At 37.4% G+C, this 25,170-nt stretch overlaps 1 protein-coding gene across 2 annotated transcripts in view; it reads right to left on the minus strand.

Moving 5' to 3' along the window:
- The window catches only part of gpc6b (glypican 6b), a 71,034-nt gene that overhangs the window by 25,873 nt on the left and 19,991 nt on the right, over nt 1-25,170 (minus strand). For both annotated transcript variants that reach the window (XM_069153913.1, XM_069153912.1), the window contains exons 3-4: nt 20,205-20,596; nt 13,984-14,149 (exon numbers count right to left, since the gene is read on the minus strand). In XM_069153913.1, the coding sequence (XP_069010014.1) occupies nt 13,984-14,149; nt 20,205-20,596 (558 nt within the window). The remainder of the gene's footprint in view (nt 1-13,983; nt 14,150-20,204; nt 20,597-25,170) is intronic.

Raw genomic sequence — 25,170 nt, forward strand, 5'->3', positions numbered from 1 at the left:
GCTTCGTGACAACAACTCCGATGCAGCACTGTCCAATTTATTTAGTGTTAGAGAGAACACACAGTTGCACTGCAACTTAAAAATACAATCAAAATATACACAAATTGTACAACAAATTTAGAAATTTACTATAAATGCAGAAAAGAAAAAAAAAAATCAAGAATATGAAAATTATTCCACTCACGTCCCTGAAAACATTTCTCTATTCCTGCATCAGCTAGTGATTTACATAATTACCTGCATTTTGTTTACGTAGGTTTTCTGTGTTTAAAGTGCTCTCCAAAATGCAGTGTAGGTTGTCACTCTAGTTTTTTTTAAATTTGTTTCTGTGTTTTCGAGTTCCTGGGGGTTTCTCAAATTGCAGAGTGGGAGTCTGGCAGCTTGCACAAAAAAGTAAAAAAATAAAGACAAAGCTAAAATAGGTTTGATTCCATAGTAACAGTGCACTAACTCTCATTTTTAAAGACTTAAACTAACATTTGAATTTCTTTCAATGCCACAATGCAATGCCTAACTATTTGGTACAAAAATAATTTTACTTGATTAAAAAAAAAAAGTCAACTATCATAATAGTTGAGTAAATTTGTGAGGATTTGTTTTTCTCTGTTTCGTATCACTGTACTGTAAATGGTTTGGGTTTTGGTATGTTGGTTGAATGAAACAAGAAAGTGCAAGATGTTACTTTGAGATTTGAGAAATGGTATATTTTACATTTCTGATATTTAAATGACCAAATAATAACATAACAACAAAATCAAAGGTAAAAAGAATTGTTAGCTTGTGATATAGTTTTTTACCAGCAAACTGTCATGTCTTCCTTTGTAATTACTACACAGTATTGTCCTTTACCAGCCCATTCTCATCACAGACTGCAAACACACTTATGAAGCATGAATGCATCTTGAGGCAAATTAAATTTTTATGTAGATCAATTCAATCAAGTCAACAAAATGTTGTTATGCTGCAGGCAGTGAACAGTGCTGATGAGTCATTGATTTAATAGAACTTCTCAAAGCCAAGCACTTCTTTACATCCACTGTGGGAAAGGTCAATGTCTCATTAATATTGTGTGGACACAAGCCAGAAGGCCCTGTTGAATACGGGACGCTTGCTATTATCATCTCAGCTTGTTTTCATCACTTTCAATTAACACCTCTGACAGCTTTATAAAAAATAAAAAAATAAAAGATTTTGCAAATTAATAATATGTACAACTGTGAATAGTCGATATTTCACAGTATCTCAAGCTAATTATGCAACTCCTGTTACCTTTTAGAGGCTAAGTGAGTGAAATGATATTGCCGTGAAGAAGTGCTAAAGTGCTCTCAACCCCACAGGGTTGTTATATTAATGTGCCTCCGCTTGTATAATGGCAGGTCTGAGTTTGAATGGCATGCCACAGGGAGCTGGACATCATCAAACCACTAACTCATAACTGGGCAAGTCCCAGATCTGGAGACAGGACTCAGACAGTGTGTCAGGACAGGTTTCTATATCCATAGACCTCCCAAGATAAGACCTCACCAGCAGGCTGTCATAATGACTCTACAATTACCTCATGGTTAAATAAGGTCATCCTGTCATTTGGAGACTGCAGAAACAATGGCTACATGATTCTAACTCCCTTAATAGTTTATTGAATCTGCACTTAAATGTTGTTGTTTGAAGAACATGTAATATGTTTTGTTTGGCCTGCTGCTTCGACCACCCCACCCGTCACAGGAGAATTATATAATTTATTCCCAAACAGAGCAGACCCAAAAATGGCCACTAAAACTATGTAAACACAAAGTAAGAGACCTGAATGAGAAAACAACAACAATAAAAGGTATTTAAAGACATAAGGGAGCAAACAAACAAGACAACCTAAATTACACTTTAGTTCTTTGATAGCAGACCTGTCCAGCTTTATATTCTTCTGGGAACTAAGATCACTAATGGCAGAGGAAAAAAGCGGAGAGACATTAGTGCAGCTCTGGCTCCATTTCCTTTCCAACTATGTTGAAGTCTGAGGCTTTGAAGACCTCTTCTGTTTGTTTACACTGTGAATTGCAAATACCCTGATGCTCACTGAGATCTTAATATACAGATTACGCCAGTGGCAAATAGCTTTCTACAGCTCTTCAGTTGAACCACTGTGCACCCATGTGGTCTATTAGTGTAGATAACACCTGTATGGGCAGAAAAATCAAACAAAAAAATTGCCTGTTTGCAGTATTGCTGACCCTTTTTCATGATGGATTTTTTTTTTTTTACACAAAACTATTATTTAGTTTAGTTTATTTTAGTGTTTGTGTATTTCTTGAAAATAATTTGAATTTAGCATCACTGTACAGCTTTCAATTTAATCTGACGATGATATAAATTTATTCAATCGCCCCAGGTAAATCTGCAAACAAAACAAACACACGTGAAGCAACATATAAATTCAAGCATAAGCTTAAAAACTGTCAAGTGCAAACTCTGAAAATTTAGGTCAATGGAGGCAACTGGGAATAACTCATATTCCATTATAGAAGAAAAGAAGAGTGCCTCCAGCATCAGAGACGATGGCAATCTTTTTCCACATTGGTGACTTATCTACAGCTTATCAGATGGGCACAACAAACAGAAAGAGATGGGAACTTTGTCTTCTTACATCTGAGGGAAAGCAGACAGAGACGTATGGGAGAGAGGAGAAGAGGCAGAGAAATAAGAGGGCAGAAGAATAAGGAGTGGTGCTGATTGGGTTGAGTAAAGGCCAGGTTATGACTTTGTCCCAGAAGATCATGTGAAAAACTCTACCTAAATGGAGAATTAATGACTCTCATTTATGAAGAGTGCATGAAGTCCAGTCCGCTGTGGCATAGCTGCCACTCTGAGCCAAATTTTCCCTGCATCACTTTTGCAGCACTGAGATAGGCCACTGGCCAGCCAGAGGAAATCTTGTTATCATCCCGACACAGACATGCAAATAAACGCATCTTGCCCTATTCTGAGCTGCGGTTTTTAAAAAGAACAACCGGGACTTACTGGATAGAGACACGGAAAACTAAAAGACAACATGCCGTGAAACCACAGCACGATCCAAATATTTTCTGTCATATTTGAAGTTAATGTTTCAGTTTGACATACGGAACATGCTTATTTGCTCCGTCTCGGTAAAAAAAAAATTGAGGAGGTAATATTACTCTGGGATCTGCCTCTTTATCGAGATTGATGTCCACTTAAATTCAGGCTATGTCAGCCAGCGGCAACCTCCAGCAGACAAGGACAAATAAGGAAAGGGAACAGGCCCTTCTATGGGTCTTTGCCTGTGAAGAGTTCTACAGGATGAAAAATGGCTCGAGTGTAATTTGGATTCTGTAAAGCATAGCTCATCTGTGGTTCAATCAACCAACTAATAGTGCTATGAAACGGTATGAAAATGGAAAGGAGCGGAAAAAAAAGTCCTCGAACACAGAGATACACAGAGACACATTCATGTTAAAAGAACACTTCACTTTTTAAGGATTAATAGCAATAAAACAAAGACGGCACACATTTAGACGATCATAAACTAATTTCCTCTTTTGAACCCTAAAAGCTTTTTTAATATGATAATTTCTTTCCTGTCTTTTTCATTAAAAAAAAAAAAATAATAATAATAATAATTCAAATATACTTAAAAACAAAATGGAAAATATTGTTTCTCAAAAATATCCTCTGCTCAGACAAGGATTGCAAGCAGCTTGTTGTGAATATAAACACATACATAAGTTGTAGAGCTTAAATTTTGCTTACAGATCTGCAGTCACGTGCACATGATGACTGTTGCAGCTGACTGTGCAGATACATCCTTGTTCACTCTGTTTTAAGTGCATGCATTATAGATCATCAGATGGCAAAACTGGTCTGTCAACCACTTTATTCCAGACAGTAAAAAATACTATAGTACAAAAAAACACTTATAGCATAATGTTACTTTTACCTCAAATATCTCCACATCTAATCGGTGTATCTGACCAGGCATCCAAGATACGTACACCGTATATATCTTGACATATTTCTGGTGCCACTATAAGGTTAACATTATTGTTTTTAAGTGAAATGTCTCAACAACTACTAAAATGATTTAGATCAAATTTGGTACACATATTTGTGGCCTTGTAAGCGTAGATTGTGATGAATTTGAGACCCCTGATTGTTCATTTTGTGCCAGTATCAAGTAAGAAGTTGTTCATTACTTTCTTTGCTTTCAAATACCTGAAAAACAATCACACCCCCATCAGCCTCAGGTATACTTTAAAAGGTTCACTTTTGTCTTTTGTGCTAATTACTATAGTTAGCATGCTAGCAGGCCAACATTAAGGGGTGAACATAGTAAATATTTCCTTCTAAACATCAACATGTTAGCATGCCAAAGCTCAAAGTATGATTGTGTTTAAAAATAAAGCCTGAAGCATTCATAATCATTATTTTTCCATTATTACAAATTTGCAACCAAGTGATAACATCACTCTAAAATGTGAAGAAGACTTCTTCTGTAAAAGCCATACTGAGGCAGCGCTGATACCGCACTGCACTGCTAATCTAACTAAGCAGCATGATCAAATAATGAGCAGTTCATGATCAGATCATGTTACTAATGAGGTTGGAGATGACGTGGATTTTTTTTCTCTATCGTTGCTGACAGGACTGTTTCAACTATTTCGCCCAGAAATATGTTAACCTTCCTCTTATCGGCATCCTTGTTTGCACGGTGTTAAAGCCTCATGATACGGAGCACATCTCCACCACAGAGCTAAGGTGTGATGTGCACAGGCACAACAGCTGAGCAGCTGTGACCAAAGACAAAGATCTGACAAAGATAGGCTTCCCTGCTCTTCAACGCACCACAGAGTACAATTTCGCTCCTCAAAATGTCTGTCTTTCTGCAGACTCGTAATTGCACAGGTGGGAAGTGAAACTGTAATTACATCCACTCAACCACATCTTCATGTAACTCTGAGTTATTAGGCAATAACTATAAAACTAAATGTAAATTAATGTTTTCGCTACAGCGGCCATTACTGAAATGTTCACCAAGTGCTTCCCTGAGCACAATGTTTGTTTGATTTCTGCAGACAGATGATGTAACATTTTGTAACATGCAACTTCTTCAGGTGTCAGTTTCAAAGCTTACAGTTTTCTCACTGTAGGGAGCATATTGTCTCAGCATTTCCCTCAAAGACATAAAAGTGGATGTAGCTTCAGGGTGTGAAAGAAAGAGGCCAGTGGAGAAGTGCAATACTACTGAGGGCCACTAGAGGGTGGCTCCAAAAAGGCTTTAATCTTCACTCATAAAATACAAAGTCAATACATTTTTTTCCACAAGTTCTTCTTCAACCTTCTTATTAGTTTTCTAGCGGTCAATCTGAAAATAATCCCATCATTAACTAGAAAATAAACCTTAAAAAGCTGTCAGGTTTCCACTATCGGTAGGTGGGATGCAGTGTTGTCGGGTTTCCAATCAGATCGCGTCAGATCCACTACTCGCTCCTCCCGAGCTCGTCCTAATATGATCACTTCTGGCTTCAAACTGCTCTGAACTAGAAAGATAGTAGTATATAATAATAGTTTATTAGTCATATTTTACAGGCTTATTGATAAGGCACTTAATGCAAAGATGCCCAAGAATTCTTTATATTTAACAGACAAATAGGAGTGCTATTGACCTCATTGAATTTTACAGTACAAATTGAATAGCCATATTTACCAAAAGGTTAAATCAATATTTTAAGTTCCCAATCCATCAGTTGACTAATAGTATTATGTACTCAATTATGTACTGTACTACAAAATAATGGGTTACAGTGAAAACCTTTTCAATTAGATCTGTCTTTGTTTGTCTTAATAGCCGAAGACAAAGAAGCTCGAACTTTTTTTTTTTACTGAATATCATGTCTCCAATCTGACTAGTTTCTAGAAAATAAGACTTGATCCTCATAAAGGACTAAGCATTTTCTATGTAATGGTTACTGATTTCTCTGATCGTCAACACATTTCTTCATAAGCCTCTGTGCTAATGCTGAACTCTTCACCTTGCATCTGATGTGTGTCTAATAACACATCTGAAAATTGGAGCGCTTGAACTTAGCAGACAAAATTCCACCACAGGTCTTAATATTTAGTTTGATATCTCAGCTCCCCGGGAGCTGATAGGCAAAAAAGGAGGAATGAAGTTTAATTGAATTTGTAGACTTCTCATACGACAGGCCAGCATTATCTTCACTGCGTATGGGGTCCAATCTGTGATGTGATGCCCAAAGAAACTTAACGTCGTGTCAGATAAGTAAAATCCCATGTTCTTTTAGTGTTTTTCCTCTCTCAGTGTGGTCTAAATTTCCATCCAGACAATAGATGCTTTTGAACAGCAGTGATTTACAACAACTGTGCGTAAAAGCCCTTTTACCCACACCTGTGGGTTTAATGGATTTATAATGATTGTCTGCTCTGTCTAATCATTGCGGCTTGTTTCAGCACCCACGGCGAAAAGGTTAAGAAAATCTGGCATCACTTTACGTGATGGTGCATTCATTAGACTTTATGACTTGTTGACTGTTTTCATCAAGTGTCATTCGGTCAATTGGGTCACTTTTAATACCTGATTTAGTTGAATTAATGTCCGACGCAGAGCATACGTCTGTCTGTGTCACTTTCCAATTACACTGCTAAAGCGGTTGTTGGTGGAAGGATTATGTATGCAACGGTGTTTAGTTTCTTTATGCACTTAAAACAACAGCATCTGAAACAAAGTGGATTTAAGTACACTTAATGACAACATTCATTAACTTTCAAAATTCAAAAACTGGACTTCTTCATGTTCATGACAGGTAATTTCATGGTTATGATCTTATTATGTCAGTTTAATTCACACCTTTTTAAGTAAAGTGTCGCCGGAAATCGAATGCTACGTTGTAAAAAATTGCTAAATCCACAAAGATTTGCATTACACAAAAAGTCGGATAATGTAGTAAACAAAATTATTTATTGAAACTATCTGAAAGTGCCATTTTTAAAACACTAATGCAACAACCTATCTTAAGAAATTGCTTCTGATTTTTATGCTGTGAGGATTCTTCCTGCTCGTACTGGCCATGAAATGATCCTGGAAAAAAAACACCCAGTAGAGGTAAATCCACAGTCTGTTGGAAGCAGAGACTTCCTGTTGTCCACACTGGTTGCCAGGCAACCAATTCTGGATAAGAAATAGGTCAACATACAATCACCTGTAAAACACCAAATTTTTTTTTTTTTTTTACCTTTCCAGGTATTTTAGTGGTGCACATAAGCAGAACTTACTATGGCTGGACAAAGAAAGTTGTTTTTCCTGTTTACGGTCTTCGTGCCAAACAAAGTGGCCCATTTCAGCTTAACGCATCGGTGATAATAATCTAACAATACATATTTATTTTCTTAATACATTTTCTTGTTTATATTGAAATACTTTTCTGTAAGCACCCTCTTTAATTTGAGACTTTTATTAGAATGGAGTTGTTTTATGAGTGAGACAGATACTGAAGTCTACAACTGTGCATCCACACACGATTTAATTATGTGTCTTCCAGTGTAGTTTCTCTCTGTCGCTCGCCCACTCATATGCGCTTTGTCTCTCTTTCTTTGTCAGATCACATGGAGACCTGGTTCCATCTTTGTCACGCAATTATAACATCGAATTCAATTGTATTCAGTAATAAAAAACCCTGTTCGTTAAAGGTAAGGTTGTCTGAGCTGCATTCCGGTGTGGAGGAAGGTCATCGACCATGTTGAATGAGTTGAGTTGACCCATTCAGAAAAGCTGCAAACGCATGTTTAACCTGTAACACTCTGGGGGTGTGAAAGGGCTTGGGTTAATTTTTTTTCTTTTAAATTCATGCTAATAAAAGCATAAAGTTCAAAACCCTTGAGCATCACCGTGAACTATCTGTGGGGTCTGACTTTCCGCCATGACCAGTCCACTCACAGCGTGTTAAAAAGTGTTTTTTGGTCAATATTTTATTCATGAGGAATTTTTTGTCGCCGCCTTGAATTTTAATAAACAGGTTATGGCTGGTTCCCGTTACTATGCAAAATAAATCACCTAATTAAAAAGAAATGAGCAGATACAATTGATGCAGATTGCTTCCAGTGTAGCAACACATCTCTCCAGAGAGAACAATGTGAGCACCAATCCAACAAGAAAAAAAAAAAAAAAAGCTGTCAGAGCCGAACAGTTGACTTCAGACTGACTTTAGGCCAAATGAAGGTCTCTGTGAATATTGTGAGGGCGCAAGAATAAGAGCTCCATCACAGGTATGAGATACCCGTCAACACAAAAAATGATAATGACACGTGAGGTGTAAACTGCGGAGGACATTATTTATCACCGCTGCATGTGACTGATATTCAAAACGACCAGAGAGGTAAAAGACATGAATTTCTGCAGACAGCCTGATAAACAACATCAAAAATGGTTAAAAACAGCCTGTTTCAAAACATTATTCAAGAAAAATAATTACTAAGCAGAAGACTTACACACACACACACACACACACACACACACACACACACACACACACACACACACACACACGTAAACACTGTCAACGTGATGCAATCGTCCTAAAACAGATATCAGTGACCTATGCAGAAAGCATATTGATCTCCATGTCCCTGAGGACTTGGCGTGCGGGTCCTGATTACGCTTGCTCTGGTTCTCAGGTGCGGTAAACAGAATGACAGATGCTCATCAGTCATGCCATGTGTTAGTTAATTCATGCAATGAAAATCTAATTCCAGTCTTAATCTCATCAAATTAGACAAGGGGTGCCTTTTTAAAGTGTGTGTATATATAGGTAGGTAGGTAGGTAGGTATGGTAGGTATATACTTTATTAATCCCCGAGGGGAAATTTTTATGTGTGTTTATCATATATTATGATAAACAGTGTCGAGAGTAACATAAAAAAAAAATAGTTTCTATAAAAATTCCACTATTTAAAGTGAATTTAATACAACAAAGAATGCCAGTCTTTGTGTTACTGTTTAACACTACATCCTCTAGTTTAGCATCTTTGTCCATAATTAATGTACGGAGCAAGTCTTGTCTTTAGGAGCAGAATGGAGAGAGGTCAGCAAGGATTTGTCCTCAGTGGGAACCAATGGATTAGAGACTGGCTACTCAGCAGAGTCTGTTAAATCTACTGTATAATTTATTCAGATTTGATTTATTCAGTGTAACATTTAGGAAGAAATAAAAATTACAGTGACGTTCAAACTCCAGTTAGCTTATGTTTATTAACACAATAGGTCTTCTTTTAACTGCAGGCTAGATGAGCCCGTGTTTTTCATATCAATATTATTAATGGGATGACCCAAACTAAAGCTATATTAGTTCAGAAAACAGCATATTTTCAAATTAATGCGAAATGACAACATTAGACCCACATATCTAAATTTGACATTGGATTTTTGCCGCATACGATAAACTTGTGTTATAAATTACATTTCTTGGTCAAATTGTATTTGCTTGTCTAAATAATCTGTCGCTTAGGGGCAAGTAAAATAAGCATACGTGCAAGGACATTTGATCTAAGGTTGTTATTGGTGCATACTTAAAGATCTCCCTGATATACGTGTGCATACTTTCTGTCACATAAATACAAATGCAGAGGAATGATTTAGGGTGTACATTTATACAACATTATTAAAATACTGTCGTCAACAAACAATTCATTATTTTCAGAGAAAGATGAACATCAAGGCAAAACTGAAATGAGACACAAAAAAAAGAAACTTGATATAGTTATTTTTCTTCCCTCGTGAAAGGAGCAGAAACTGGTGAATAAATTCATTTCTAAACATTTCATATTGCTGAGGTATATATGGGAGTGCAGCTGTAGTTTCAGTTTGCCTCTGGCGATGCCACGATGGTCCCTTTCTGCCTCACACTTATACCGAGGATAAATATGGGTGAGGCCTTGGTTGTTCTGAACTGATGTCCTGTGTTTTTTCATTCAGGTTTTGTCACGAGGTTGAATTTACTGAATCAAAAAGGTGTTATTTCTTGCAGTGTTGCGGGGGTGGGGTGGGGTGGGGGGGGGGGGGTTGTTCCACACAGATTTCTCACTCTTTGGTTGGATTAGTTTTCATCTCCCCAATATCTTGTCTTCACTGGTCAGTGGAGCTGGAATAAAACGGGCTGAATGGATGCCACAACAATCAAGATGAATATCACAGTTTCGAGTCTGCACCATCTCTCTGCTGTTTTCCCCAATTTATTTCAAAGCTTTTTATGTTTGAGTAATAACCGCATTTGTAGAGCATGATTCATATTAGCATACTATTAGTCCGTATGGTGTTACAAATATTGCCTGTCTGTGCAGAATATGAAAAAGCCTTCTCGACAATTTAACACCAAAAGCCAAGTCAATACCTTTTCAGACTTCAAGCTAATTGAAAATCGTTCATCCTATAATGAGCATGAAATGTCACAGCCAAAAGATATAGAACCGGTATTTAATTTGCCACGGGGAACAATAATCCAATTGATTCGACCTCGGATAAAGACAGAATGAACATTGCTCCAGGATCAACGGCAGAAATGTAAAATCATGAGATTCAAGTGGAACTGTGTCCAAATTGTATTCCTATCAGTGGGATGAATGTAAACATTTCGAGTTGGGCTGAAAGGTCCAAAGGTTTTTATATAATCTTTCTTACTGACACCTAATAATCTACAGTTTCTTGAACAATAACAATATTAAAATAGATTTTTGCAACTTTGGCATTATAGAAGCACAAGTGGAAAATCCCCTAAAAAATATCTGATAGTTCATGGTAATGTCTTTAAATGTTTGGCTATATCTGACCAATAGTCCAAAACCCACAGGGACTCAATTTACAGTGACATTAAACATGAAAAGCAGCAAATTGCCAAACAATGACTGTTCTTTTGTTTAGCAAAAAAAGCAAAACCCCTTGACTCAATTAATCACTAACACATTTTTTTCTCTTCTTTAAAGCACTTTCCATCTTGTTCTGGCAATGTTCAAATCATTGCTGCATTAATATCATAGATACAAATAAAGCTGAATTTCATTACGTTTACATTTTTTTTTGATGATAATAATAACTCAGATGACTAGAATGTAGAACGTGTAGTGCTGCAGATCTCACTGACAACCAACACGTTTCTGTCGAGCTCTGCACCTTTCACCCTCGTGGAGCTGCTAATTGTTTTGGTTCGCTAGTCCATGCAGTCCCAGTGGTTCTCACAAAGACTGTTATGGAACGCCTGTAACAAATTCACAAGCTGTTTGCACACCCTATTCCAAGTGTAAAATAACTCAGTGACAAACAAATAAGAAGCTGGTGAAAACATCATGCCAAAGACAAAAAAAAAAGAAAAAAAAAAGAACTTTTTCAGGAGCTGGAGCATAAAACAAGGGATCAAAGCAGAGCGAACACTAGAAAAACATCCATTAAGTGGACAGACAGACATTGGTTGTGGCTCAGATCACACACTTCTGTACACATAGATGTGGTAGACTCGTACGTTAGTACACTTAGTTGTATGGGGTGTGAATTTTGACAGGCTAGTGTTTGCAAATTGCACACCGCCGTTCACTTACCAGAAATTACATGCAAATACATCAGCCGCATATCTACCGGCCAATAAGAAATAAACACGGACGCGGTTGTGTACAACTTATATTCGTATAGTGCTGTGATCTGCAACCTCTGCAACCTCTGCATCCTCCTCAGCTCCTGCAGTTAGGAAATCGGTTGGTATTCTCTTGATTTCATCTACATAGACAGTGACAGTGTGGATGCACTTAAGCGCTGACAATAGCAAGTGTAAGTATAAATGTTAATGATTTAAGGCACAAGCAATTGCAATGTTGCACTGAATGGGCTTGTTGTCCCAGTATTATGAAGGCTGAGGATTTTTAGTTTCTGTTCTATGATGTACAGGTCTGTGCAAAACTTTTAAGCACATGAGATGCTCAGATTCTTCTCCATCTCCCGATAGTCCCAAATAAATTCTGCAGCAGTAACAATGACCCGAAACATACATCCAGCTTCATAAAGCACTATTTTCAGTCACCAGAAGAACAATATGACAGACGGTAATGCCCGGAGTCCTGATCTCAGCATTAGTGAGTCAGTCTGCGATTACATAAAGGCAAAGTTTGGTCACACTAAATATTTGGGTTTTTCATATTCTACGATATAACTTTTAAAACCACCCTCACTTTTCATTAAGTGCCGAACATTGTTTTTTTTCTGAATGAAACAGGTTGATCACTCAAAATTAAGCTTGGCTTGTGAGTACGAGTCTTCTGAGAATCTTCTGCGTTGCAATTCGATTAGTAGATGAAGAATGAGAGTTATAAAAATGTAATTTCAACCACTTTGTATGCACAAATCTTAGGCTACTACAACAAACAACCTAAGAGAGTTTAGCTTGTTGACCAATATCAAATTTATCTAGATAAATTTGTGTATAGCTCCACCCTGGCATGCTGGGTCATTAAAAGCTATGTTGGCATTTTTCAAAAAGTAAAAAAAAAATTGAGATATAAATGCACTACAAGAAGTAACATAACTCGTGCAAGAACGAACCAATTCTGCTTCAATAAGCTCTAACTTCATAGTAGAAACTGCAACTCCCACGATTCAATTTCATTTTTGAGTGAAATTCAGTGTTGGAGTCGAGTCAGGTTTTCGCTGCCACAACTCTAGCTCAGACCTACAGGACAATTCTATCTATCTGACAGCAGCAATCATCTGTGGAAGGCATTCTATCAAATATTAAATAAATATATAAATATTGCATTTATATTTGTATTCTTTGTGTCTGAGCAGAACGAGTTTGCACTGAACTTCTCCTCGCAAAACTTGATGCTCCCTGCAGTGCACTTCTGCCCTATTACGAGTCACCATTTAGCACAGCAGGAGAGCAGAATCCCATGAATAAAATCTTTTCAGGCAGCAAATGTTAATAGAAGAATGACAAATAAAGCGGCTTCTTATCTGAGGGCCCAATGTGTACCAATGAAAGTGATGTTGTCAAAATATGATAACTACAGAGCGCCAGCTGTAACCTCTCTTAAAAGAGAAAGTCGAATTCTGCAACGTAACAGTGATTCCTGTAATCCTGCATACTTGCAAAGTTAACATTTTCCCCTCAGCTTTTTTTTCTACATTTTTTTTCACATCAACAAAGTTTGAACAAAACCTTTGTGAAATGCTTCATTATAGAGTTACATAAAGTAACAACACAGTGGACGCAAAGAGAGAAAGAAGCCAAAAAGCAGATAAACTACTTGTAATTCAATTTCACTAATTGTGCAATTCAACCTTGTGCAGATTCAAATAACATAAATCTAAATATTAAATACAATAAATTGAGTTGTGTTTAAATGCTCAGTGCTGGATATGTTCCTTCTATGATATCATGTCAGCCATCCTTTGCTTCCATGACACATTACACCCACAATGCAATAGTTTTTCAACACTAAGCATAACAAAAAAAAACACTAGGCTATATTTGTTATATTAAAACTGAATCCAATTGCTGTCACCCAATCAACACCCCAGTCTGCAGCTTTCTCTGTAAACTTCTTTCAGCTCATTATTATAGTTTGCTGATCCAAGCCAGGAAGCTTAAAAGATTATTCAACTCGTACTTTTTTCAGTCAATCAACTCATGTCACTTTCTGGGCTGCAATTAAAATGCAACACTGCATAAAGCAGCCAACAGTACTAGATATAAAGATAAAGGTGAAATGCAGGTTGGTGGTGAATCTACAAGTTTTCCATTATTGGAAGTGCTCGTGTTATGTAAAAGGCTTTCCGCATCCAATCATTTCAATTTAGCCAGATTCTAAAGACATACATCGAGACACGTGTACATAACAAAATATAATTATAATGATGGCAAATAACAAAACAGCAGATTCCAGGTGAAAATGTCTGGAGAAATGTTTGAAAAGACTCACCAATGTACTGGTTCCACTCCGGATCCAGATCAGCTTGATTGGCCAGGCAGCCCTTCATGACATTCAGGCAGTAATTCCTACAGGACCTTACTGCTGGCATGCCCTGACAAAAGGGGCAGTACAGCATCTTTGTCAGCGCTCGAATACATACTGGAGTGCTGCTTACCTGCAAGGACACGGAGTGAGACAGGAGTCATTAGTATCGGTACACATTACGAGAAATCTTTGATGACTTTAATCGGATTCTGTCAATTAATAGTTACGTTAACTGATTGAAGATTTGAATGTTTGTCAGTTTACGTGTTAGATCTACTTTCTTCAACTTTGCCTGGATGCATCACAATTGGGGATTCTTAGATGTCCAAAGACAATTATTTGTCTAGTACCGCTGGAGAACTTTTGCAAAGTTTTATCAAAACACTCGTCAAAATAGTGATTCATAAATGTCAAACGAGCCGAAACAAATGCAATCACTACCTCTCACAATTTATGAGCCCTGAGAAGAACACACAATTCAGCCTTTGTTTATTAACTGACACTTCAATGAAGTCAAATAGTTATTTGCCCACTCATCAGACCGAAATAGCTATCATTTATATCATATCATAAGCTTTATTCAAAGAGGTTGACTCAAGCTATAAACACACTTCAGGAAATACAAAGCCACAATTAATAAACAGCTTTAGACAAGACGAGCATAAATATCACTGACTGACAATCACATCACAACAAAGAAATTTTATGAATCGTGTTAGTAATCATATCACCATAAGTTTACCTACTTGCTTGCAAGAAAGAAAGCCTGCCTAAGCAATAGTCTTTTATTGCAGGCAGTGGGCCTTAAGCAGCACAACAACATTCAAATACATTACAGTGCTGCAGTGACTGGATGTAATGAGGTTGAAAGGTAATGAAGTGGGATATACGAGGCACCCTTGTTCACTTATGCTTCCCACTAGCTTTTGGTTTAAAATTGCTGACCACGAGATCTAACTCTTGAATTAAGCCTGTATTGGGTTTTTAGCACTAAAAAAAAAACAAAAAAAAAACCTGGACTACAGATATTCAAAGTGCCTCTAAAACAGGATTTTGTTAATAATTTAGGCTTTGGTGCAAAAGTTAGCACTTACACATGCACTGTATTGATTTAGAGATGTTTAAACAGAAAAAGGGCTAGAGCACCTTAGTACAGTATCACAGATCTGGTCTGGTCAGAACCCAAGGATTATTTTAGTAGGTGAAAGTTGATTTAATTAAATTCATAATGCATTTGAAGACAGTGAAAAACAACAACAAAATGATTCAGTTTAGCAATCAATTGTGGCATTAATGGGAGTTTTAGAATGTGTTGCTTTGTTAAAGCAAAGGCAGGCTGGTCACAAAACTCAGGACACTTTAAAGATGTTTTTCAAGACAATGTAATCACCATAAGTAAAATGTTACGATATCTGCAGATATACTTTTTGGGGTATTTTTAGGGGGAAGACAAATTAAAAGAAATCACAGCCTATTCCGGCAAGGTGGCACATTGTATTGTTAGCTTCAGCTAAAAGGGACTGCTAAGACGTCATCTTGCAGGAAGAAGGAGAACTCGTAAAAAGGAATATAACGTTTATCTTCCTTTACTGTCGAGGACGGCCACGTTCACATAATTCCACATAGTTGATTAAAACCAAGCACGCAGCTCCTTCACTCAGGCTATTCTTGAAAAAAGTCCTCAATAACTTAAATGGAGATTTCAAAGACAGTGAATGTTGTTGTTGAATATAACAATCTTGTTTAATTAAAGAGGTCTTATTAAAGAGAAGGAACACGTCCGAGAAAAAAAATACCGGAAACAGCTGATTAGCACTTGCTTTGTTATATCAGGGTCATATTGGTGAACTAATACGAATACAAAATCTTTTTCCATTTTGCCACATCTTAAATAGCAAAAAGAAACTTGGATGTGAGACCTATACTGAAATAGATTTTATTACATGGTGTCTAAAGAATGAGTGCAGCACTCAACATTCTTCTGCAAAGCTTTCACGCTGGTGCCCTGTTGAGATGTTTGAAATGAAAGCTCCAGCTAGTCACAGCTAATGGACTATTTTGTCTGTTGCATTACGCAACAACAAGCGCCTCGTTAAGCATCTTTCAGTCTGAAAACCTGTCTTTTCAGACCACATTTCTGACATGCTACACTAGCACTTAACCCCCTAACAATCCAGTAGAAATCTCCTAAAATGCCTATTTAAGACATACCTACAGTACTTTGAAACCTATTTTTGAACTGTTTGCAGTACATGCAAGTTTCTATTAGAAGGTAACACTCTGACGTTTTGTCCCCAACAGAGTCACTGTAGGTGCTACTGGCATAGTTGATGAACACTGATTTTCTTTCTCCAAAGAAATGTCAAGATGACTGTAGCTGGCCCGTTTAAGCTAGAAAACCTAATGGGAACACAGTATAAAGTCTAAACCTGGCCCAGACTCAAATATTATGACAAAGCCACAGAAAATGAATATTGTACACGTTTTTCTGAGGATATGTCCATTTGAAGAGATTTGCATATGAATACATAAAAGAGAACACATCAAATTATTTACATCACTACATATGAGCAACATAAAGTTTGTATAATATCCATCGGGTATTGTTTTAATGATAAAAAGGTCTCATGTCCTTAATAAAGGAATAAAAACAGCACTCCAAGCACTCACTCTAAAATCTACGCAGTGAAAAAGCTACGATGACATGCAGCTCTCGTTGTGCGCAGGATGAATCCATTTATTGGAATTTGTTTTGGACAAATGATTATACTGTAAAGATGTAGGAAGAGGGGAAATTCATATCTCATATCCTTTTACTGTGCTTTATGTGAAAAAGAGGCATTGAGGCATGGACATGAAAAGCACCATGATGCCCTTTGTGACAGGCTAAGATGTTAGAACCACTAAAAGGCTTAATGGGCCGTACTTAAAGATCTCCAGCAGCAATCAAGCTTGTGGGTATTTAGTAGATCGCAGGTGTAAGCAGGAGCCTGACGAGCAACACTTTAAAAACAAGCAATCAAATCTCAAGTGCCCTAAAGTTTTTTACAGTAAAATTAAAATAGTGGAGTCCATAACATGTATCCAACTTTCTGCTAAGAATCCCAGAATGCAACGCTTCACATTTTTAAAAATCACTCTAATGCAAATCTGCACTTGATGGTGATGACACAAGATGATTAGTAAGTGTCCAAAATTTTGATTTGCTGGTCATTAGTGAGTAAATTACTCCATCTCTATATGTAGTGAGAAGTGAATCCGTGAATAATTTCAGACACCATCTACACTACGTCACTTAACTTCCTTCTTTGCTCCCGAGATAATCAAAATGACCAATACAGGTCTCGTTTACTGTATCCTTCCAGCCAACGAGGAGGTACAGTTAGCCCAGGAGGTAGTAGGCCCCACAAGCCCATATATTTGGGACGAAATGCATGAAGATAACCGCCTATTCCATCAGATAACAGTCAGATCAGATGAAAATAGTTCATTATTGTCAATTCTTTTGAAAGCTGAATTTTGTCTTAACTGCAATCTGTGAACAGACCAAGTGAGTCACAGTATGGTCAAGCCTGGAGGAGATAAAAAAAAAAACATGGCTGACCTTCTCCAAGTTGGAAAATTAGAGAAGCGGCCTGATCTTGGTGATGTGTGTTAATGTTTGATGTGCCTTGACCTCCACTTCTCCCTTCACCCAGTGGTATGAATCCTAAATAGAGGAGTGGATGGATTTTTCTGCAGAGTCAAACACTTAGTGGAGGCTGAAATACGCATTCCCTGACTAACAGACAACACCTCACACATCAGCTCGCAGACTACTGCCATCACATATAAACTTAATAACTTAATATTTGTAAAATGCAGTAGAACAAAGCACACAGAAAATGGTTTACTGCAGATTTAGAGGTCATGAAGAGAAATACTCATTGTTATTACTTCTTGCATTATTACTTTTAGCAGGCTATTAGTATCAGTGATAGTCCCTGATTCATTAACCATTTACTTCATCCATTTCTTATCATAAATAATGTGGTGTTTTAAACCAACAGATGATATTGAAGATATTTTCATCAGTTAAAAATAATCTGATGCCCCTCCACATTTGAATAACTTTACAAAAATAAAGTATAGTCTCACTCCTTTCCTCACCTTTGGAGTTTGATGAAAGTTCTCAGAATAATGATTTAAAAAAAAAAGCTGTAGTTGCAAAAGAAATGAAAGTGAATTTGAAATAAAATCCAATCAACAGGTTTTCCTTTTCTTTTTTATCTTTCCCTAAAAACTAAAACTAAAAAAAAATAAACCTTACAGACGAACACAGTCTGAAGATTTTATCCTTCGGGTGAACCTCTCTTAAGACTTTATGGAGTCAGCAACAAGATATTTTTTGCAATTACAACCTGATTGCATACAAATATAAATTCACTTATCTGGCTGATTAAATGAAATAAATTTACATCATACAGTGAAATATTATAAACCTATTATACATTTGACATAATGGATGCAGCCCATTAATGGTCACCATGACTTTCACATAAACACAGAACAAACACAGCAGGTTAATTACATGTTGTCGACAACAGACTGCAGTCAATACTTTCGGATAACAAAATACTCATTTTAGTTTCATGTATGAGAATTTAACACTCTAACGATCAATAAATACCAAGATGATTATAAGATTTTATTGTATTTACTTTATCACTTTTTAATTTGTTATTATTACGATTGTTTTATCTTTTTATTTTACACAGATGTGTTGTTTCGGTAATGACTGGCACAAGTGTGAGCTGTGTTCGTGATATCCAGACGCGAGTTCATGCTTCCTCAAAGCTCTGCTGGATTTTGTTTCATAAGCTTTGTAAAGAAATAAAGTACTACATCACTTACTTTAATTTTATATACTGTATGGAATAGCAGCTATAAGTGTGGCTGTCACATCTTAAAAGGCGCTGTGAAACTGACACCTCTTGCTGGGTGTCTGCTTTCATTATGCTTACACCCAATCTCTCATGATGAGTTTATAGCCGAGGGATCAAAGGCCTGCAGTCCCAGACACATGACCTGGCTCTCAGGTCCCACTGAAATGTCAAGAGGTAAAGCTGGGACATGCTGGCGTGTAATAAATGCGAGGTGTAACTCAGTAAACGCAGACTAACAACACATCCTCTGTGGCTGCTCCTAAATGAGGCTCCCCACTACTACTGGTGAGGGGGCGAATGAAGGGAAGTGAAGGGAACATGTTTTTAAAGTTCAACGACTGCACTATGGTCGGGACTAACAGAAAATGAAAGGTGGATTTCTTGAAGAACAGCAGCGTTGACGCCTCCTCTTTCTCTCCCCTCCGATGTTTGATGTCACTATATTGGCTACAGTGGCTCTCAAATATTTATCATATTATTGATAATCAAATCTATATACGTTATCCGTATTGTAGAAGAAATAAACAGTGTAGCTGAGGATTTGCAGAGTACTGAATCAGTGCTTCTCTCAACCCAAAGACGGTGTGTTGAAATAACCTTGTTGTTGTTGTGGATGACTAAGTCCAAGCCTTAGCCTTTTGCCTTTCCTTTAATCTTACTTTGTACATGATCAAAACTACACACACTCCCAGGGCAGTATGATATACTGCAGAAGCTGCATTACGATTACATTAAATCAAACAGAATACTAAGGCAACCGCATGATTAATGGTGTCTGTACAGGGGCTGAACAAATATTAGGCAAGAGAGCAATAAACAGCGGTGGCAGAACTATTCTCTCCTTTTTTCATTCTCCGGGCATTTCTTTTGAGCAACCCACAAACCCTTTGGCAATGTTTCCTAGGCGCCTGAAAAAGATGCCTTGAGCCCCAAATTTCCTGAAGACATGCACCAAGAGAACCCACATTAGTCAGAAAGGGAGAGACTTGTTCATATGAAAACTAGGGGGAAATGTGGGCTTATTGAAGAAACGCAACCAAACAAGACCTTGGGCTTGTTCAGATTTGTTCAGGCTGCAGTTTTAGGTCTTAATTTCATATGAGGTCAAATGCTTCATATTTTAGAGAATCAGAAAGTGAAATCAAATTTAACACGGTTTTGTTGAGAATTTGCTGAAAGTTTGTGCAGTAACAAAAACAAGCAGTTGATTTGTATTTCTTTTTATCAACCACTTAAATTTTTACTGAAGGGAACATTTACCTTCGACACTCTCTGGGCCACCTCCCGGCCAACAGACAGCCCCTGGACAAATGTGCGTGCAGCGATGAATGCGCGGGTAACCTGAGCCTTGAGCTTCCTGGGCACGTCTCCAAAGGGCTTGAGCTGGTCGGTGTACTTACTGATACACTCCAGATAGTCCTCAGTGATCACATACTGGGAGTTGAGCAACGTGAACATACGCTCCAGCAACCGAGACCAAAAGTCATTAAGCATCTCCTCCAGGTTAACGTTCCCTCCTGTGTAGTAGCGCTTCAGCTCAGCGAACAGGTTCTCAAAGACCTCTGAGTTCTGCATGTAAGGCTTGCCGTAAGTCCTCACAAACATCTCATTCAGTGATCGCTCTGTGTTCTCCAGCAGCTCCAGGAAGAATTCTGGGTTAAAAAAAAAAGAGAAACAGCATTAATCATTGTCTGATCTTCTTTCATGAGCGACCGTTTTGATTCTTCTGTACACGGCGTACATGCAGTAGATATGCTTTGATTAGATGCACTGGGAACCTTCCCTACATTTATGATTAAAATACAGCAAAATGACATTAGATGTGTCTGATTGCAGCATTGAACGCTGCTTAAAAAATATGCCTGCTTGATTGCAGTGCCGACTGCAACAACAACAAAAATACCAAAATAGGAAATCAATCAGAACATCTGATGTTGATTCATTTTGAGGAGACTTCTAAGCGTTGTTGGTTTTTAATTTCCAGTAAACTACTTTTGACATGGCAATGGGAGCTTTCCTCATATATTTCTGGAAAGCAATAAGTTCTGTGTTTACAGTGCAAGAGGTCTGTATGTGTCACATTTAAACTCCAAATACCTCCCTGTGCCTTGATAGGAAGGATATATATTGCTGAATGATTTCTTGATGATTTTTTTGCTGAGTATTTCCCCTTCTGCTGGAAGCATAGTGTAAGGCTGTCAGATGAAGTGTAATAAATGACCCTTTAGGATGAGTGTGTTTGCACAATAGTGTTTGTCTGTCGGGTTTGCAGCTACTCTGCATTCTCCTTTTTAGGGCACCACTTGTTTCTGACTCATGACCTCTATGACTCACCAGTATTGGGATGAAATGATAATGTTTCAGACCATCTGCTATCCATAATTATACTGCTGCCGTTCAAGGGCCAAGATTTAAATTTTAATAGGCCTCAAAACTCGTGCATTTAACTGCAAAGACTGGTGAGTCTTCAGTCTCATAAAGGATAGTGGAGTATTACAGCAAGTCTTTTATATTCCAAAGTTAATATGTTTTATAGGGTAATATGTGCAATTAACAGCAGCATGAATTAATTCAAAACTTTATTTAATTTTTTTTTGCACCTTGGCAGTAGCAGAAAGAGTTGCATCCACAATATACATATTTTAACACCTTAAAATGTATATGACCAAACACTAAGCAGATATGCACTTTTTTAAACTATGTCTCAGGACAAATGAATTATTCCTTTCTGTTCTGTGTTTTATCATCATTGTCATTTGATTCCCTATTAATATGAAAATGTTGATTAGTGTTCCTTTGAGAACCTTAGTTTCAAGGAGGTACGAGCTGGTGCGAGAGGAACGACGTGAGGTGTGGACAAAGCCAGCAGCAGCAATACTCCCAAAGGTGCAGGAATAATTAAAAAGACTCATCTATGTGGGTTGTCACGGTAACATCATGTAAGCAATTGAAACAGTGAACTCTGTGACTACTTGTGTTTTATCTCAGTCGAGTTATAGACTATAAGTACTACACCAGTAAATCTACAGTAACTGTGACCTTTACATCTTACAGTGAGCATGTTCTCAAAGCATTTCATGGGAGCGAGGTCACATCTGGCCCCTCTGAGCCGTGCACATTACAGTCACTTATCAGAATGGCCCAGACAAAAGTGTAATGGATTTGAAGTGGTCATTAGTTCTTGGCAATGCAGGTGAAATGACAGATTACAGCAGTAGAGAAACAAAATGGCACGAATCTCCACGAAGGCACACAAAGTCACATCTTATGGAAAGAGCTGCCCGTGTTGCATGTTCCTACAGAAAATAAAATAAAATGCCTCATTTGCAAGTTGCAGCAAACACAACATGTTATTTTGCAATACAATACATGATTGAGACAAATGTATTTTTAGCTACAACCAGCAGCTAATATAACGGACTTGACATTAGCTTGGAGGGTTGGTTCTGATCCTGCATAAATCTTCTCAGTCAGAAACTGCCTCTGATTTATCACATGCCACATACTTATACAAGACTTGCTTTTTTCTATTTTTATCACAATTAATTATGGCTCAATATCCTGTCTGATACCGTTAACTGTAATACTTCTTCTGGAGATCTGATGAAATTAGCATAATTGGCACACACTTTTCTGCTTACCAGAGGAGAATATGATTTTTTAATTGTTTTTTTACTACATATTACTATCTTTTATTAGTACATATAATATGGAGGCCAAAGTACTTTTCAGTGTTCTTGAGACTATAAATGAAATGACTGCAGCGAACAGTTTAAATGCAAAGCTTCATGCTTCAGTGAATTGTTGCTATATGCAAACTAATTAATGATTCAAAACCATTTTTTTTTAAAAGGTGAATTTTAGAAAAAGAAATTCAAGCCATTTTCAGTTGAGATATTGAACATATATCTCAACTGTAACCAGTGTAATTATACAGCGAGCAGTATATTCAATATAAGCTCTGTTTTGGAGTGATTAATAACTACATTATGGATGGCCTCAGTAATCCAGTAACTGCAATATTATGTTAAAAAAAGACATCAAAATCTAATTAGTGAAAATTCATGCATCAGATCATAGTCTACAATAAAAAATGTTGTGATATGTTGGAGACTAAAAATGATCAGGAAAGCTTACATGAATCCAAGATATATTGTGGTAATTAAGACGTATAGCCGAATGAATTGATGCAAGAGCTGCAAATGGAGGATAACGATGCTGAAATGCTAGACAGCAATGACTCCAATACTCCCAACTTAAAGAGTTCATTACATTTTGCTGATAAAGCTCAGCTTGGCTCCCAACTCCTCACTGTGTGGGGAGAGCTGCAGAGGTTACACATAGCCATTCTCTCTGTGATGAAAACAAAGCCTCTGTTTCTGTGCTCCTGCAGAAAACCTACTGATGCTGGTCTCCTGTAGATGTCGGAGATGTCAGTCTACTCCAACAATCTTGGAACACAACATTGCTATTTAACATTTTTGAGCGAGATGATGGAAAAGGCGAGATAAGTGAATTTAATTTGTAGGCAGACCACAGCTTCTGGAGATAACTGAGATGATGACGTCAACTTGATCTAGTCCCCAATGTAACCCCTCGCCAATTTGTCCCAACAGAGATCTGTGTGATAATCTTAATACATTTTCAGTTGTTTTCTTTATAAAAAAAAAATAAAAAATGCAGTTTATGTTTTTTTTATTTGCCCTGTGTTAAACGCGGGTAATGAAATAATTGCAGAATTGTGAGCGGAGGTTCAGGTGATAATCATTTGGCTGCAACTTTAGGGGCAGCCCAACCTGGGAGTAGCTCAGGTTCAGAAGACTACTTTGGGGAAGATTAATGCCCATGGACAACCCTTTTGCTGAAAAAAAAAAAACGAGAAACTGCTCAACATTGCATTCTACAGATAAAGATTTTATATTTGCATTCATTCTTGCAAATTACAAATTCCATCAGGCGCAGAGCAGCATTTATATACAAGGCCACAGACCAATAAAATGGAACTGCATGAGCCAAATAAATTCAATACAAGTTTTTTTCTGATCGTTTGTCAAACGTCTCCTATGTAAAACACATTCCCGCAAGCGACACATTGTCAAAGCTACCTGTAATTTATCAGTGAAACTACCATGAGCAAACTTGCAAAAATAACATGATTTGTTGGCTCTCATGCAGCAGAGTAAACAGCTGTTATCTCCAGCAGAGCAATACGTGTTGTTTCCTACAAGACTATAGCCAGTCAAAGAAGGAGCACATCTCCCACTTTGTGATTACTGAAACTGCATAATGTAACATACACAGATGGGTATTCAGCCTGCTCAAGCTATCACGCCTGCACATGAAACCAGCAATTTTGCTGCACTAGAAATTCTGCCTGTCAATCATGAGCTGGTTCATTGATTGGTCTGACAGGAAGTGCCTGTCGACAGAGAGCTGCTCCGAGTGCTTTGCTACAGAAGAGAACATGACAGGTTGACCTTTTAAGTCTCCATTTCATTTTGTTAATTCCTGTGGCCAACCTACTGTGAGTCACACAGTGGCAGTCAAAAGCACAGGCATTCAATGTAAAATCAGAGCTGGTGAATAATACAAGTAAATAGTATACTGTGAGTCAGGAGGAATATATCCTACAAATAAGGTCTAATGTAATGAAATATAGTGGGATTCTATTCAAAAACTATCATATTCAGCTGTAATAATTAAAAAAAATAGTTAGCATGGTAAATGTTAACTGGAGTTAAAAACGTTTGTATTTCTAAAACCATTATCTATCTATCTAAACAGAAGTGTACTCCCAGACATCTCCATGTAAAAGTCCCATTGTGTACAGTGATACTGTGGCATTTCTGTCTGAATCCTACACAGGTCTCTGACTGGATGGTCCAACAGGACTTCTTAACTAAAGAAGGACTTTGCTGAACAAGCATGCCCTTTTCAACACCACCCAGCTTCACATTCATCTAGTCACACACATCTGCACCTGGTAAGTGGCCAGCAAAGTACTTTCTTCTGTATGGTTGGACGCCTTCAAGAAGTAATTTCGGGTTAAGTGCTTTGCTTAAGGGCACCTCGGTAATGATTGCCGAGGAAGGAGGGAAATTAACTTAAATATTTTTACACATAATTGTAAAAGAAATTCAACAGTTTTTCAACAATACACCTGACACCAATTGTTGGCAATAAAAGTGAGCGATATAAGATCAATGGCAGAGGTGGACCACATTAA

Source organism: Embiotoca jacksoni, unplaced genomic scaffold, assembly GCF_022577435.1.
Source record: "Embiotoca jacksoni isolate LCO1_2020_lvr unplaced genomic scaffold, fEmbJac1.0.p SCAF_2, whole genome shotgun sequence".
Classification (NCBI taxonomy): Eukaryota; Metazoa; Chordata; class Actinopteri; family Embiotocidae; genus Embiotoca; species Embiotoca jacksoni.